The sequence below is a fragment of the Vombatus ursinus genome, unplaced genomic scaffold (assembly GCF_900497805.2).
Source record: "Vombatus ursinus unplaced genomic scaffold, bare-nosed wombat genome assembly UNPS02004423.1, whole genome shotgun sequence".
Classification (NCBI taxonomy): domain Eukaryota; kingdom Metazoa; phylum Chordata; class Mammalia; order Diprotodontia; family Vombatidae; genus Vombatus; species Vombatus ursinus.
This window is the reverse complement of record NW_020944201.1, coordinates 1145607-1163997: the sequence shown is the minus strand read 5'-3', so window position 1 is coordinate 1163997 and position 18391 is coordinate 1145607. Positions and strand designations below refer to the sequence as shown.

At 48.3% G+C, this 18391-nt stretch overlaps 1 protein-coding gene across 5 annotated transcripts in view; it reads right to left on the bottom strand.

Moving 5' to 3' along the window:
* Positions 1-18391, bottom strand: part of ARHGEF9 (Cdc42 guanine nucleotide exchange factor 9) — a 277350-nt gene that overhangs the window by 109103 nt on the left and 149856 nt on the right. Inside the window, exon 1 of one of the 5 annotated variants that reach the window (XM_027836044.1) lies at positions 13797-13845. The exons of 3 other annotated variants lie outside the window; for them this stretch is intronic. Coding sequence is in view for 1 of the 2 variants with exons in the window: in XM_027836039.1 (XP_027691840.1) it covers positions 13786-13800 (15 nt within the window). In the remaining variant the exon portion in view is untranslated. Of the gene's footprint in view, positions 1-13785; positions 13846-18391 lie in introns of those variants that run through there. One more of the 5 variants, XM_027836039.1, reaches the window with a different exon arrangement.

Genomic DNA, 18391 nt, shown 5'->3' with positions numbered 1-18391 from the left:
TCCACTATGGATCTATTCCCCTTAGTATGCCTTAGTTTCCCTGCCTGTAAAATGACAAGGAAACAGTGTTTGCCAGTGAGCTTTAAGCTGGAGAGGGATCACTGGATTAGAATAGCTAGGGGATCATCTGATCCACCTCCCCCATTTTACAAAGTGATACCCAGAGAAGGGATCAAGGTCATCCAGCTGAGAAACAACAACACAAAATGGACATGGTAGGGAAAGAGAGAGAGAAGTCCTGCCTGGCCCAACCATTCAATAAACTTCCCAGCAAGCAAAGGAATGGGACCAAAGTATGGGGGGGGGGGGTAAGAGAAGAGTAAGAGGATAGGGGCATTTCCTACAACTTCTTAATCACAGCAGCTGGCCAAGCAGGCAGTGTGGTACACCAGGGGTAGGCCCTGTGGTACATCATGGTCAGGAGTTAAAAGGCCTGAGGTATTCTTAACCTCTTTGCACCATCATCTTCAACTATCAAATGAGAGGGTATTGGCCCAGGTGATCTGACCTTTCAGTTGTAACATCAATCAAACTATCAACAGGGACTAATTAAGCACCTACTATGTGCCAAGCATTGTGCTAGGAGGGGTGGGGTGGAGACACAAAGCCAAAGAAGGAAACAGTTCCTTCCCTCAATTTGAAATGGAAAGTTCAGGGCAACTAGGTGGCACAGTGGATAGAGTACTGGCCCTAGATTCAGGAGGACCTGAGTTCAAATCTAGCCTCAGACACATAACACTTACTAGCTGTGTGACCCTGGGCAAGTCACTTAACCCCATTGTCTAGCCAAAAAAAAAAAAAATAAGAAAAGAAAAAGAAGTGAAATGGAAAGTTCCTTGAACAAAGAATAAAGGGCCCTGGTTTGCTTATGCCCTGAGCCCCACTGGAGATGCCATGATTCCTACTGGAATTATGCTGCCCTGAGTAGTTCCAAGGCCTCTACAGGTAGCAGCAGCCAAATGACTGACTCCAGCAGCCCGAAAGGAGACCGCAGGACCTCCTTTGGACAGCTAGCACCCAGGGCTCTTGCAAAGTTATAGAGAAACATCATCTCCTTGTAAACATGGTAAAAGCTGTGACTTTCAAGTCAGAGGACCACGTCCTGAAACCTAGCTTTGCCACTATTACCTAAGGGGCCTTGGGCAAGTCACTTCCCATCCATCTCTGGGCCTCAGTTTCCTGCTCTGTCAAATGAAAGGATGGGGGACCAAGTGTTCTCTAAAGTCCCTTCCAGCTCTTAACTGAGAATCCTTAGAAAGTCTCCTTTTACTCTTCCCTTCCTTTCCCTTCCTAATGCTCCCTCCTCTTCAGAGATTCAAAAATAAATATGTTAGAAAGATGTGGGCAAATCTGGTACAGCACCCCCATGGGCACCTCTATCCTCATTCTTCCAACAGTTGGCCAGCCTCCTTTTAGAGCCAATGCCTACAGACGCTGCTTCTGCTCTCCTCCTGAGCCACTGCTGCCCACCTGCCTCCCAGACAAGTGCACCCACAGTGACTGCATTCAAAGAGCCAAGGAAGACAAGTGAGGAAGAGACAGCGGGTACCTCACCATTGTCGCTATCACCAGGGTCAGTTAGTAGTGTCGGCCAAGCTGCCTCACCAGGAGGGATACCAGGCAGGTAGAGGGGGAAAGACCCTCAGCTGCTGAACCAAGAGTGTGGGGCTGGGGGAAAAGGTGCTCTGTTCAAAGAAGGCTGGGCCCTGGAGAATTGCTCAGAGGATTTTCAAGCGAATCAAGCCAAACATAAGCTATCTAGTTCAGAGGTTCTTAACCTGGGGTCTGTGAACTTTTTTTTTTTCATATTTCAGCAACTGTATTTAAATATGATGGGTTTCCTTTGTAATCCTGTATATTTTATTTTATTCACTGAGAAACATGATTCTGAAAAGAGATCAACAGAGTGCTCAAGGAGTTCATGACACAAAGAAGGTTCAGAGCCCCTGGCCTTGAACAACCCACTTATTCAGGAAGTTGGACAGACTAAGCCTTCTCGACTTCAAAGTCAAATAATTAATGGTAGAACCAAGAGTAAAGATGCCAGGTCTCTGGATGCCAAATCCAATGCTCTTGGCTTTTGATTGCCAAAAGACTTTGAGGATCATAGACTCAGAACTGAAAAGGCCCCTGGATGGTTAGCCATCAAGGCCAAACCCAACATTTTACAGAAGAAAACTAGAGCCCAGAGAGGTTATGTGAATTGACACACGTAAGACCTCCAATCTAGACCTGGGAGGGCCTTTCAAGATTATTTAGTCCAACCTCCTCATTTACCAAAGGAGGAAACTGAGGCCTAGGGAGGGGAAGGGGCTACAATGGACCTCCAAGCCTAGCTAATCCAATGTCCTTATTTTATGGGGGAGGAAACTGTGGTTCAGAGAGGCTGCCCTGCCCTGCCCAACTATACCACCTGGCAGAGTAGGGAGAGTGCTGGATTTGGAGTCAGGAGAGATCTGGGTTCAAATCCCACCTTTGATACTTGCTAGCTAAGCAACCAAGGCTAAATCACTTAATTTCTCTCAGCCTCAAGTTCCTCATCTGTAAAATGGGAAAAATAAATACCAACCTCACTGGGCTATCATGAGGCTCAAATGAGATAAGGGATGGAAAGAGCTTAGGTGTTATGCCAACATCAGCTACTATTTATCATCTCCTTGAACCCCATAGGTAATAAAGCCCAAGCCCAGCTCTATCTTGGACTCGTGTCCAATCAGGCCCTTAACAGTGGCTCTTACTGAAGGTGAGAACAGAAATGACAAGTAGGGGCACTGTCCAAAAGAGGCAACTGCCTGATAGCTTAGGCTTAATAATGATGCTTGCCACCGTGTGAACCCAGCAACACTAGCGGGAAAGTCTTGGTCCTGGACCAGATGCAGGGAAATGGGGGCCTAAGAGAAGGAATCCAGCTGGACTTGCCAAAGGCCTGGGTAGCTGGCCATGGCGCAATGAGAATGAACCAAGTAGCAAGATAAAAACCCAATTCCTATTGGTGCTCTCCCAAGGTTTCTTTTTGTTACTACAGGAGATAGGGAAGAGATAACAATATTTAGCTATTCATAACAGTATGTGCATGCCTAGGCTGGGGCTGGGAAGAAGGAATCAACTCTTGGCTTAGAAATCTCATTTTCCCCCCGCGGAGGACGGATTCAAAGCTTCCTGGGGGAGAAGTACAAATGCCCAATCCTGGCACACAGATGGAGAGAATGCAGCTGACATGGAGAGACAGTTTACCCATTTCAAGTTAAGAGTTTGTCCCCCCCTTTTCACTCATCAATTCATTCCTCATTAACTCTCCCATGGTTCCATTCACCATCTTGATGACTCCCCAAAACCTTCTGCCTAGCCCCCATTTCTCTATATGTGCTGTCTGCTCTATTAGAATATAAGCTCCCTGAGGGCAGAAACTGTCTCATTTTTGTATTTTTATCTTTAAGTAATTAGAAATAATCACTTTTTAAACTCATTCATTGACTCATCAAGGACTATTCAAATCAATTCAATAAACTCTGAGGTGTTGATTGTATACAAGCCAAATCAAGAAGCATTTATTAAATGCTTACTGTGTGCCAGGCACTAGAGGAAACATAAAGTTAATAAATGGTACTGCCCTCATGGAGCTTACAGATTAGCCACACTTACTCTAGGTAAAGTATCTGAGAGATAACAAAATAAGGTGCTGAACAGCTCTCACGGGTGGCTTGTTTTGATTCAGAGAATCACAGAATGTGAGAGTTAGAAGGAACCTCTGAGGCCCTCTAACTCAACCCATATACAAAAGGAATTCTCACTATAACATAAGCAACAAGTAATCTTCTGGCCTCTGCTGGAAGGCCTCTGAGGAGCCCTTATCCCACTCTGGGACAGCTCTTATGATTGGGAAGCTCTTCTCGATAATCAACAGTCTGAATTTGCCTTTTTGCAACTTCCTCCAATGGCTCTAGGTTATGCCCTCTGGGGCCAAAGAGAACCAGGCTAATCCCTTCTCCTTATGATAGTCCTGCAAATACTTGAACACAGCTATCACTTCTCCCCTGAGTCTTCTCTCCTCCAGGCTAAACATGTCCAGCTCCACCAACCAATCCTTATATGTCATGGACCCAAGGCTTTTCCCCAACCTGGCTGCCCTCCTCTGCATACTCTCCAACTTCTCAACATCCTTCTTAAACCATGGCTCCCCAAACTGGACACAAACCTCCATACATGTCTGACAAAGGCAGAATATAATGATATCCCCTCCCTAGTTTTGGAAGATCTGACCCTACTGATGCAGACCAAGATGGCATTCTTCTGGGCTGCCACATCAGTGAGCGTGTGACCCATTAAAACCCTCAGATGCTTTTCAGAACAATACTTCCAGATACAATCAAATTGTGAAGCTGATTTTTTGTACCCAAGTGAAAGACTTTACATTTAGCCCTATCGATTTTCATCTCACTAGATTCAGCCTGAGGCTCTAGTCTGTTGAGATCCTTTTGGATCCTGACTGTCATGTTTGATGTTAGCTTTCCTTCTCAGCTTAGTGTCATCTACAAATTTAATGAAGCTGCTATGTATGCTTTTATCCAAGGAACTGAAAAAAAAAAGCACAGATCCCTAGGGCACTCCACTGGAGACCTCCTGCCATGCTGGTATTGGACATTACCAGCTGCTCTTTCAGTCCAGCCATCCAACCAACCCTGAATCCATCTGATTGTCTCATTGTCTAATTCATCTCTTCTCATCTTCTCCAAAAGAATAGGATGAGATACTTGAGTAAAGTCTTCGCTAAAATCTAAATGACATCCCAAGAATTCCCCTCATCTACCAGCATAGTCAGAGACATGCTGACAATGTTTTAACAACCAGCTCTAGGAGAGGGGGGATGGGGAGAGAGGGAGAGAGAGAGAGAGAGAGAGAGAGAGAGAGAGAGAGAATGTTTGACACACTTTTAAGTTCAATCTGCATTATCGACATTTTCTCCATCACTTTCTTACACTTAGACAATCAACAAAAATGATAAATTAAGAGGTTTGCCAATTTCCAAGGTATAAATGTTCGAGCAGAAAATTTAACAATTGACTCCTGAAAGGCTCCAGTCCACTCGTGAGGCTAGTCATCCTGTGAACAAAGAACCTGAGGTTAGTTGGGCACAGCCTGTTTTTAAGGAAGTCAGGCTATGCCTGACTAACCTATTTCACCAACCTTCTCTTTAACGATCCCTTCTAGAATTTTCTCCATAGTCACAGTCAAGCTCACTGGCCTATAGCTTGGCAGACTGCTCTTTTCTTTTTCGAAAATCAGGGCATTTGCCCTTCTCCCATCTTGTGGTACCTCTCCTGTCTTCCAGGAATAGGGAAAAGGGAGTTGTCCTGATGTGGCTGCACAGGGAACTCACCACCATAGATTTTTGACAGAGCCAGTTTTTCAGGAGCTGGGTGAGGTGACCTGAATTCAGAACAGCGCTGGGGACTCTCTTCCTATCTCTTTACTTCTCTGGGATATCAGTAACCTGTTAGTCATTCTGGGTCTGTCATTGTCACTGTAAAGGTCATTCTCCTTTGCTCAGAAAACCGAACAATAGTTGACCAGCTGGGCCTTCTCTCTTTTGTCAGCCATCATCCCATCTGCCCCAAAACAAAGGTCCTATCTACCCCCTTTTTATGCTCCATTTTCTCACAATGTAGCCTAAATACATCTGCATCCCTCCCTGCCCCCCCCTTTTCTGTCCTCTGTTTCTTTCAACAGCCTCAGCTTGAGCATTCCTGACACTACATGTCACGACTGCCATACTCATATCTCTCCGCTGTTACTTACCATCTGGACATTATCTCTTCAAAATCTATGGTAGTGAGCTCCCCGTGTAGCCACATCAGGACAACTCCCCTTTTCCCTATTCAAGGGAATTATTTCCCTTTGAGTTGTCATAGTTACATTCTTGAAAGCTCTCCTTAGACAACTTTCAATTCAACAAATAGCAATGTTAGTGACCCCTCCACCCTCCCTGGCACCCACAAGATTATCTCCAGTTTATCCTATCTGTGTCTAGCTTGTACATAGATGTTTGCATGTTGTCTGCTCCATTAGACTGTGAGTTCCTTGTGCCTGGTACACAGTGGGTATTTAATAAATGCTTACTGAGTTGTTGACTTGACCTGCACCATTAAAGGATACAAGACTGATCAAATACAGTCCAGAAATGATCCCTGACCTCAGAGAGTTGATATTAGAAAAGAATCAGGCCTTGGAGTCAGGAGGAACTGAGTTCAAATCCGGCCTCAGACACATAACACTTACTAGCTGTGTGACCCTAGGCAAGTCACTTAACCCCAATGCCTAACCAAAAAAAAAAAAAAGAAAGAAAGAAAAGAAAAGAATCAGCCACAGAGGGTACCTGTGAGGCCATAGGAAGGGCAGGATTAGGCCATGCCATTCCCCTACCATTGGTGGAAGCCATGACCATGGAAGAACCCCTTCTTTCCAACCTAATAAGAAGGCCAGGGAACCTAGAAATTTCTCCTAACTCAGTTTCTTCTTCTGTAAAATGAAGGCATTAAATTAGATGAGCCCTGAGAGCCCTTCTAGTAAGCAACCTTATTTTCTAAGGCAACTGGTGGTGCAGTGGATAGAGCACTAGGTGTAGAGTCAGGAAGACCTGAGATCAAATCCTGCCTCATACTAACTGTGTGACCCTGGGCAAGTCACTTCACCTCTGTTTGTTTCAGTTTCCTCAACTACAAAATGTGGATAATAACAGCACCTACCTTCCAGTTGTTGAGAAGATCAAATGAGATATTTATAAAAAGCACTTAGCACTGTGCCCAGCACACAGTAGGCATTGAATAAGTCTTTTCCTCCCTCCCTCCCTCAGTCCCTCCTACCTCTGCCATTCTGTGTTTTAAGGGTCCTTCTAGCCCTGAGTTTCTGTGATCTTGACGCAGATGTCCTGGCTTTGATACTAACTGTGGCTCTGGGGAAGCCAGCCATCCCACTTCCCCGAGTCTCAATTTCCTCATCTGTAAAAGGAGCTCTCAACTCTCTGGATTCCTTATTAGTCAACATCAGCTTACCCAGAAGAGACTGGAGGAAAGGGATGGATGATTGTTAAAGCTGCTATTTTCAGGGAGCAGAATGAAACCCTTCATGAAATGGACTGGGGAAAAACTATATGGAGAGAGTGCTGGGTGAGAGGACCCAAGTATGAATCCTTGTTCTGCCACTGACTATGACCTTAGGCAAGTCATTTAAACTATCTGGGCCTCAGTTTCCTCCTATGTAAAATGAGAGGAGCAGATTACATGTTCTCTGTGGTCTCTAAATCTATGATCACATATACACTGAGCTAAAAGCAGCTATGATCTTTTGGGCCTTGCCCTGGCCTTTCTGGAAGGGGCCACAGTGTTTGGGGGGCAGACTTTAATAGCTAAGGTACTCTCTGGGCCCATCTACATGCAGTCCTGGCCTAGTATATTGGATTGGACAAGGAGGAACTTGGGTTGCCTTCCCCTTCCCAAAGGATTGAGAAGAAAGCTTGTCAGCAGTCAGCACAGGTCCCTTAACAAGCTCCCAGCAACTGGACACTCCACCCCTCCCCCAATTCTGGGGGTGGGCATCCAATAGAGATGTGGTGGTCAACCATTACATTGATGTGAGCTAATGGTTCCTGCAAGATTCTGGCCTCCCTGTGGATCCAGGGAAGGTCTGCTCCCCTTGGGGAGATTATATAACACCCTGTTTGCTTGCCTGCCTTACCATCCACTTGAATTCATCAGAGAAAGCCAGAGTGTTCAGAACCTGCTCTCCCTTCCCCCAATCCATTTCAAAGAGCCAGGAATCAGGCCTAAACCTTTCTAGTGGAGATAAGAAGACCTGGGTTTAAGCCCCATACCAAACACCCAAGCTGGGTGACCCTGGGCAAGTCCCTCTCCTTTCACTGGTTTAGACTCAGGGGAAGAAAAGAGAATACACATTCATATGGTGCCTACTCTGTACCAAGCATTGTGCTAAGTGCTATTTTACAAATGCCACCTCATTTGATGGACTTAACCTTCTCTTTCTCTAATCCAAAAGAGTAGGATTTGCCCAGACCACTGTTGTGTATGGGGTTCAAGCAAGATTCTTGGAAAATCCAAGACTGATATGCCCAAATATTTATAGCAGTATTTTTCACAGTAGTCAAAACCCCAGAAATAAAGTAGAGGAACAGCTGAAGAAATTGTGATGCATGAATGTTATGGTACCATACCAAATGATAATTATGAGAAATTCAAAGAAACTGGTAGAAGATGTCCACTGTTGAGGCAAAGCCTCACACCTAAAGTCCTAGTCAATCATTCAACATTTCTTCTCATTACCACCTCCTGCAGGAAAAAAACCCTGCCCTGATTCTCCTCTGGGACCTTCTCCCTCTAACCTCACACAGCATTTTGATCTGTACTTTGGCATAGGTGGCTGTGGGAAGAGCCCTGGACTTGAGGTTCAGAAGCCCTAGGTTAAAACACTTACTCTAGGGGCAGCTAGGTGGTGCAGTGGATAGAGCACAGGCCCTGAAGTCAGGAGGACCTGTGTTCAAATCCAACCTCAGACCAAACACTTGTCACTTACTAGCTGTGTGACCCTGGGCAAGTCACTTAACCCCAATTGCCTAAAAAAAAAAACACACAACACTTATTCTAACACCTTCTAACTTGGTGACCTTGGGCAAGTCATTTTACCTCTAAAGCTCTCAGTTTCCTCATTTGCAAAGCCAGATAATCTAACCCCATACTGCCTATCTTGGGCAGTTGTGAAGAAAGGGTTTTGAGTGCTATAGAAATGTGTGTGATCTTTTATTTATGTAAGATAATGTAAGCTATTCACATTTATATTTGTCTTCCCCACAAAATACCCACTACCTTGCCCGATGTGGGCAATCAGATGCAAAAACATTTGTTCAACTAACCTCATAAAATCATGGCATCTCAAATGCAGTGAGAATACAGAGGGGAGGTGGAGAGGATATTGTACATGCAGGTGTTTGAAAGGCTATGTGGAAGAGGCTCAGCACCTTGGGACCCTAAATCTAGATCCAAAAGGCACCTCAGAAACTCTAGCTCCTCCTCACAAGGGAGAAACTGAGGCCCAAGGAGGGGAAATGACTTGATCCCAGAACTGAATGGGACCCACCTCAGAGACCATCTAGTCCCAATGCCTCATTTTTACCCACTTGTTCTGTTTTTTCCCAAAAGGCAGAACCAGTAGCAATGGGGAGAGGTGCCCAGAAGGGAATCTAGGCCTGAGGACAGAGATGAAGGCTGGCTCAGAGTGGAAGGGCTGCCTCCTCATTGGAGGGCTGAACAGGAAATGGCTACTTGTCATCTCTATGGCAGAAAGGACTCTCACTGAGGTTGGGGCTGGGCTGGCTGGCCCCAGAGGCCCCTTCTGGCTCTGAGACGCCATGATTCAGACACATAATCATAGTCATTAGGGTTGGAAGCCATTTGAGAGCCCATCCTGACTAACTCCTTGATTGTGCAGAAGAGAATGGCGAATCTCCGAGAAGGGAAGGGACTTGCTGAAGGTTCGAGAACCCAGGGCTCCTGCCTCCAAGCCCTGTGTCTCCCTACTCCACTAATCTGCCATTACTCCACTAATCTGCCATTACACCCCCTAGAGTACTTCCTGTCCCTATACTGAATCGCCTGGCCATTCAGCCTGGCAAGATGGAACTGGTTATCCAAATCTAAAAAATGTGTGAACACAGAGTGAGGGGTGTGGGAGGGCATACAAAAGGGCAGACCGTCTCCCTTCCCAGACATCCCAGATTGCCCCCAAACAGGGTTGGGGTGTAGAACACCTGAGGCCCTGAAACTGAGAATCCCAGGATGTCAGAACTGGAAGTAGCAGCTTACAAATGAGGATACCAAGTCTCAGACTGGAGAAGGCTTGGGGGAAGGGGGACGAGGAACAGCAGATGAAAAACGTAGGGAAATCAGCTGTCGTCCCCCTAGCCCAAGCCCCCCTCTAAAGCGAGACGAGGTGAAAAGGAAGTCCTGGCAGGGCTCCCCATCCCACCAAGTAATAAAGTAGGACAATCGGGGGGGGGGGGGGGGGGGAGGGGGGGGGGGGGGAGAAGGCCTGGAGGAATAGAGGGAGATTAGGCTCCACAAAGGGACTCCGTTGCTCAGCCAGGCCCGGGCTCCAAGCTGCCCGTGGGGTCCTACATACCGAGCCTGGAGCTTTCAGAGGCAGGGGCTCCCCCTCCCTCCCGAAAGCAGACACCAAGTCCAGCAGCAACTCCTCCCCTCCCCACCCCCGCAGCCCGTTCTGGGGGGTGGTGGCTGGGTCTTTAAGAGGGCGGGCTCAAGAGCTCAGCCGGAGCTGAGTGATGAACGAGTTGCTAGGATACAGTCAAAGGGCATTTTCTTGAATTCTGAGGTGGGGGAGCCAGGAGCTGGAATCCCTGGAGCAAGACGGCTTACACCTCCCGGCAGCCAGGGCTCGTCTTTACCCGCCCGGAGAAAGGGTGGGAATTGTGGGGGCGGGGAACGGGGTCCCTGAAGGTCTAAGGGCAAAGCCCGAGGTACTTTTTCATCCACCCTTGCCTCCATCCATCTCCCACCCTTCCCGGTTCGTAGTCGTAATAATTAGCCCCCTAAGAATGAGGGGAGGAGGGAAAAAAGAGAAGGAGGAGGGAAGAAAAAGAAGGGGGAAGGGAGAGGAAAGAAAAAGAAGGGGAAGGGAAGGAGGGGGAAAGGAACAGAGAGGGAGGGGGAATAGAAGGAGCAAGAAATAAGAGGGAGAGAGGGAAGAAGGAGGAAAGGAAAAGAGATAGGGAGGGAGGACTAGAGGAAAGGAAGGAAGAAGAGAGACAGAAGAAGGGAGGGGGGATCATAACTCATATCTCTACAGCACTTTGCGGTTACTGGCACTTTATATACATTATCTCATTTGATTGGGGAGGAAAGAAAAAAAAAGAGGAAAGAGTTGGTTGTTTTTTTTTTTTTAAATTAGAGGACTAGACTCCTCTTGGATGTAATCCTCATTTTTTTTTCTCTCCACCAGCTCTTCCCACATACCCTCCGGAACCTCAAGGGGAAAATCTCTAAGCTTTAGGAATAGCGATATGGCCAAGCTATGCTGGCTGGCCACTTTTCCTTCCCTGTTCCACAAACTTCCTTCCCTTCCTTCTTTGTCACTGCGGGATGCCTTGCCCATAGCCCTGCCATCTGCCATGAAATAAGCCCCTCGTTTCCCAGGAGATGACCGCTTTGGAAATGCTCTCCACTCCTCTCACCCACGAAAAGGGCTCACCATCTGCCTTAAAGATCAGTTAAGAGGGCATGGTCATACCCAAAGCTCCAGGGTCCCCCACCTACCTGTGCCTAGGAGCCCAGTCAAATGCCTGGCAGGCCACGAAATCCTGGCAGGACTGGCTTCACTGTGGCACTCACCATGCATGGGGCATGCAGTGTGCTGCCTGAGAGACACACACACACACACACACACACACACACACAGGCACACGCACACGCACACATGCACGCACACACTGATCTGCCCCGTGACACATCCATGGGCTGTCTCCACACCTGGCTTAGTGGTGGGGGATGGATTCTGCCTCATGCAAATCTAGCTGGAGGAAGAAGCAGATGTCATATCCCACCCCAGAAAAAGAAGGAAAATGGGGGAAAAACCCCACCAACAACCTTCAGATACTGGTAGCCCCAAATCACAAAATATTAAAACTGAAAAGGACTTTAGAAATCATCCTGTCCAACTCTCTCATTTTATATAGCATCCTAGATCCAGGGCTAGAAGGGAACTCAGAAGCCATCTAGTCCAGCCCCTTCCTTCTACAGAGAAGGAAACTGAGGCCTAGAGAGGGGAAGGGACTTGTCCAGGGTCACAAAGAAGCAGAATCAGGATCTAAACCTAGAATCTCTGACACCAAATGCAGGTCTCTTTCCACTAGCTTTAAGCAAAATGCAAGGAGTTTGACCAGACATTTGGCAGCCAAAAAAAATCCATTTTCCCCACACCCATGGTTACAATTCAGTCCTTTTCTTCTTCCACTTGTCTCATCAGCAAAACCTCAGGCACCCAAAGGAACAGAATCCAAAGCACCCAGCCAGGAAATCTGCCTGATCTGAGCAACACCTCTGTGACCAAGAACTCCCATTCCATTCCTTCTGCAAGGAACAAATCATCTGTTGTCTATGAGGGGACCACAGAGTAATACATAATTAATACCAGCCGAGTTCCTAGATTGAGTTTCCTCATGGGGAATATCCAAAAGGGAAACTGCTTCCTCCCACCCCCAACCAGCCCCACTGGAAATGCTGGAGAAGGCTCCCTTTCCTCCATATCCAGCTGCTATCCAATCCTGTTGGTTGGGGTCCGGGCCTGAGCCACATTTTAGGGAACCTCTTTCACTCATTGCCTCTGTCCATCAGCATCCAGTGCTGATACTGAACCACTGGGTGTGTGTATGTGTATATGTGAATGCACCCCAGTTCGTTTCAACACAAGCCATAAAGATCTCAAGTCATATGGGCAATAAGGAATGAGAGAAATCTGCCGACATCAGCAGGAAAAAAAACAAACAAACAAAAAACCAAGTATTAACAACCAGCATTGGAAAATCAGGAATTACCCGGGTACCAAAGGGTGCTTTCCCAGGCCAAAAAAATAAAACTAAATAAAATAAACGAAAACAACAATGAATGATAATGATAACCACTGGTACCTCTACACACACAATCTCAAATTGTAATTTCTGCTTGTCATATTTTCTGAAGCTTTATCAGCTTTAGCCATCAATTCACCCATCCGTTCACTCATTTTTGTGCCAAAAATTCCCATCTCAGATCCTTCTAGATCCATTTGGCTTAGGAAAACCTCCTAATGGAGAGACCACCAAGGCAGCCAAACGTTTTCCAAAATCATGTTCCAATGCTATGATCCCCAAGACAGCACTTAATTTTCAAGAAAGTCATTGTAAATGAACTAACTCTGAACTACCCATAGCCCAGGGCTGTAGAGAAAGATCTTCGTGGGGAGAACCTACTATAAACTCAAATGCAAACCTCTAAACTCAAACGCAGAGATGCAAAGGGGGAAAACCCACCCTTTGTGGATTTTCCCTCTTGCCTATTCCCCAAGATCCCCACCCCAGGGGACCAGTAAGAGAGCCGGTGGATTCCCCACTGAAATCTGACATTTACCACTTTAAGGAAAGAAGCTGCTTCCCAGCAAGGATGATCTGGAGCCCTAGAAAACTTGGATGGCCAACTGAGATTTCGAGGGAGAAGGTCCGGTGCCAAACCCCAACAGTGGCCCCCACCCCAACCTCATCTCTCAGAAAATCCTTACTCCTCTGGGGGGAGGAGGGAAGGGGATTGAAAACTGAGAGTCATTTTCTCAGTGCCCACTGCCTTCCCGGGATTGTGCTTTTCATTTTAGCGGGTCCAATGTGAAACCCAAGGCTCTCTCTTGGATTGTCAGAATTCATCGCTCTTTTCCATAGCCCTTAACCTTAGGCAAATCCCCTCCCCTCCTCCTCCCCCTGAAGAACCTTGGGTGGCTAGAAATTGAGATAGAAATTCCCTGAAGAACCCCAAAGGTTAGGTTTGGGTATTTTTACCCCCAAACCACAGAGCCCCGAATGCTGGAGCTGGGTACACACACCTTCCCCCGCAGCCCCCTCCCCGCCAAGCAGCACCCACACACAGGCTAGGGAGAAGTCCCAGCCCCGGGGAAACCAGAAAAAGCCCTAGCTATACCCAACAGACAAGGCTCAACAAAAGATTTAGGGAGAGAATATACCAACGTCATACACATCACAGTGAAGCCATGTTGAAACTCCAGGCGCCTTCCCCCCCAGGCAGAAAGCTCTGTCTCTGTGGTTCTCCTCTCTGTCTCTGTCTCGTGTGTGTGTGCGCGCGCGCGCGTGTGTGTGTGTGTGTGTGTGTGTCTCTCTCTGTCTCTCTCTGTCTCTCTCTCTCTCTCTCCCTCTCTGGGTCTCTGCGCCTCCTCACTCTCTCGCTGTCTCCCTCCAGATGAATTCAGAGGCTGTAGTCCTCAGGAGCAGCAGCAGCAGCAGCAGGAGCAGCAGCAGCAGCAGGAGCAGCAGCAGCAGCTCCACTGGCCACACAGTCCAAGCGTTCAGCGGGTCCCCAGGAAGAACATGAGGATGACATTGACGAGCAAGAGGACCACGATCACGGCAAACACCACGATGGTTTGCACGTCCAGGGTCATGGTGCAATGCAGAACGCTATAATGCTCCAGGTGTGGGGCCGGCAGGCTCGGAGTCGTCAATCTCTGCTCTGCCAAACTGTCCATACATCCAGCATGCTAGGGGAGAGGCTGAAAATGGAGGGGGCACTGGGGTGGGGCGCGACGCGATGCGGCGCGGCGTGGCGTGGAGGGGGCGCGCGGCGAGCTTCCCCCTCTGCTCTCCAAATTGGGCTGCTCTGCTCTGCTCTCCCCTGCTGGTTGGCGGAAGCTTAGCTCACGCTCAAGTCGGGGGAATCCAGCATACTTCCGATCAGCACCTGGAGATGCTGCCAGTACAACCAGGGAGAGAGAGGAGAAGCCCGAGACTCTGGGCCCCCCTCCCCTCTGGATCTCCTCCGCTCGCCGTCTCTCTGTCTCGGTTCTATGGTCTCCCCTCCCCTCCTCTCCTGGCCCTCCGGCTGCCTGCGTGAGCCTGAAGCTGGCACTGCGCTCTGCCCTGCCCTGCCTAGCGCCCTCAGCCCCAGCCTCGCACCCGCGCCTGAGCCCACACCCAGCGGCCCCCAGCCTGCGCAGCCCCTCAGCTGGAGCGTTCGTCACGAAAACTAGCAGGCGCCCCCATTGGTTAGCGCGGGCCTGGGAGGGGGAGGGGGGAAGGGCCACCTGTCAATCACAAGGCCCAAGCCACCGGTGCTTTTACGTCGAGGTGAGACTGGGAAAGCAGAGGGCACGGAGGTCAGGACAGCAGTGGCTGGTAAGAAAAGAGCCGAGAGGAGGCATGGAAAAGGTGGTACCGGGTGGGGAGCCATCTAAGCATCATAAGCTCTAGAGCTGGAGGGCCCCTTTGGGCCCCAGGTGTCCAATTCTTCCTTTTACAGAGGGGGCAACTGAGGCCCACCTAGGATCATCATAGGGTCACACAGATAGCACTGGAAGGGAACTGATGGGATCTGTCATCCAGCCCAAATGGGTCACGTTACAGAGGAGGAAACTGAGGCCCACAGAGGGTCATAAACCCTCTGGAAGATAGCTGGAAGGTTCCTGACTGGGCCATCTAGTCAAGCCCCCACCTCTTTACAGATGAGAAAAATGAGGCTCAGACAGAAGAGGTTTGCCCAGTACAACCCACGGTTGACAGAGCTCAGTTTTTGCCCTGGTATCTCCATTGCTTAGCCCAGTGCCTGGTACATATTACGTACTGATAACCCAAGGTCACATGGTTAGGAAGTACCAGTCCAGTCAGCAAACCCAGGACCTCCAACCACAAACGGCTCTCATGGCATCAAGCAGCTTCCCAAGTCAGGAGAGAATCAGTTGGAAGAGATATTAGTGAGCATTTGCTCCAAACTTCTTACTTCACAGATGAAGAAACTGAGAACCACCGAGCTAAAGCTATTTGATTCAGATGATGGCTAAAGGTCCTGATAGATCCAACCCATTTTGTAGATTTCCAAACTGAGGTGACTTGTACCCAGCTAGTACATATCAGGCTATATAGCAGAGCTGGAAGGGCCTACAGAGGCCATCTAGTCCAACCCCTCCATTTTAGAGAGGAGGAACAGACTCAGAAAGATACTTGCCCAAGGTCACACAGCCAGTAAGTACAGAACAATTACAGATGAGGAAACAGAAGCTCAGCAAGATTAAGAACAGGATGATAATGGGATCATTGGAGTTCGTTTATTCCAACCCTATTTGACATGAGGAAATCGAGGTGAAGTGACTGGCCCAAGGTCACACAGGCACATTTGTACTCAGCTGCTATGGTTGTCAAGCCAGTCCCTGAATCACAAAGTGCCAGATCTCCCTCACTGGCGCTGAGGTCACAGGGCCTGGCAGGGATCTTAGGGGTCATCTGGGCCAAATACAAACCAGTTCTCATGTCCACAGAACTTTCTGGCTTGCCCAATGCTTTCTGGCCAATGGTCCTTGGAGGGGGGTGGACAGGTATAGTTCCCATCTATTTACAGGTGAGGCCCATTTCCTAAGATCACACAGCCAGCAAATATCACAGACTGATCTCAAACCCCAGCTATTTGACCCCTGATCCAATAGAGTCCTTCTCCTCCTCCACTCCACCACAGATAAGCAATCCAAAACCCACCGAGAGAAATGACATTTTTTTTGAGATCACCAGGCTTTAATGATAGGACCAGGCCTAATGCCTGGGTCTCCTTGACCCCACCCAGGCCGGGGCATTTTCTACTAGAGCCTGTCCAATTCCAACGTATCCAGACAAAGAAACTGAGGTCCCAAACTAGGAAGGCAGGGAATATTTGGTCAATTGATTCCCTGCAGGAATAAAGATAGTAAAAAACACATTTCTTTCTGGCCTTGAAATACACCCTCTGATTCCTTGGTCTGGTCCCCAGCATACTTCTGTCCCTAATTACTCGTTGATTGGGCTGATGGAGAAGTGAATTGGCATCCTCCCAGCAAGCACTGGGATGCAGTGGACAAAACATTAATTAGCTTGGCAGTCAGAGGCTCTGGGTTCCTGGATCACAGGATCCTAGATCTAGAAAGGGCCCTCTGAGGCCAGTAGCCCAATCTCCTTGTGGTACAGAGGAGGAACTCAAGGCCCTGAGAAGGGAAGGAACCTGTCCAAAGCCACACAAAGAACTAAGTGGTAGAGCTTAGGATTCAAACCCAGGTTCATTTGACACCAAATCTTTTCCTCTTTGAATCTTGACTGCCTGTATGACCTTGGGCAAGTCATTTCATCTGAGTCTTGACTTCCTCAGCCATGAAAATGCTTTTAAAACTGTAAAGAACTATAGAAATTGGACTAATTATCCCATGACCCTTCTCTGGGCCCTCCCAGCTTTGCTTCTTCATTCCACACCATCAGAAATTGACCAAACAGAGCAATGAGTTATGTGCTCGCCAGTCTCCTGATTTTCTGAAGGTGTCAGCAGCTCTCAGGGGCAGCCCTTGGCCAACTAAGTCCTTTCGATCCAGCAGAGCCCCAAACTCCAAAAAGAGGGGGTTTGGTTGGTGATTATATGAGAATGAGTCTAAGATAACTGTGTTCAACAATGCTCAGGTTCCACAAGGCCTGGGAGTTGGGGCATGACAGCGGCAAGGGTTCAGCCATAGGATAGATCCCCTGGGCCTGAGGGTGAGTAGTGGGGGGTGGTTATTGGGCAGTTTAGGGAGGGAGCAGAGGAAAGCAGTTTACTACTTATTAAGCTTTAGGGTACTTGATCCTGTAAGGTAAGTATTATGGCCCCATTTTAAGAAGGAAGAAACAGGCCTGAAAAGTGAAGTCACTTACCCAAGGAAGGACACACAGCTAGTTAGCGACAAGGATGGTAGCACCCTTCCCCAGGTCTCCTAAGCCCAGCCCAGTGATGTTTCCAGGACCTGGAGGGACTTCCTATCACCAAAGCTATAGGTGTGAAGCAGCTAGATAGCCCCTGCCTTGAATGTGGGACAGAAGAGAAGCTCTGCTGGGTGTCTATGAGGACACCTTTCAGGTTGCCTTGTAGATAAGGACAGAGAATTTCAAGGGCGTATTTTGGCCTGTCCAATCTTTTTTCCTCTTGGCCCTGGACCCACTGTGAACCACTGCCTGGAAACCATAAGCAGGAGACTTAGGTTGGAATCACAGCCCTGTCCCAAAATCACGTGTGTGACTTCTCCTTCTCTGGACCTCAGTTTCTTCATGTAGGAAACAAGGCAGTTGGACTCTGAGCCTTAAGCTATGCCAATCTAGGAATAATCATGAATCTCTCTAAGTTTACTCCCAGCTCTGAATCCCAAGAGCCAACGATTTCCCCCGGGGAAAGACAGTGCCTGGGCTGTCCTCTAGTGGCCAGAGCCCAAATAGAGATGCCCAGTAAGTAAGTAACCTGAACTTCTTGCCTCCTGTCCCACAGATCTTTTGCTGCCCATTTAAAGGTGGTCAGCCTTTACAAGAGAAAACCGAGCAGGGAGTAGCCAGCCTTGGACCACGGACAGCAGCCTTTGGGTCACCTTGGGAGGCTCCCGGTTAGAGGTTAGAGGTTAGAGAAGACAAGTGGGAGAGAGTTGGGAGTGCTCTCAGAGAACACTGGGGCCAAGCTCTAGTTGGAGAGAGGGAGGACGTGAACTGCTGTGGATCCTGAAGCCAATACGAGGCGGTCAGAACTCCCCCCGCTAAGGCTTTAGACTTCAAGGTCAAAGTGGAAAGAACACTGCCTGGCCTCTGCCA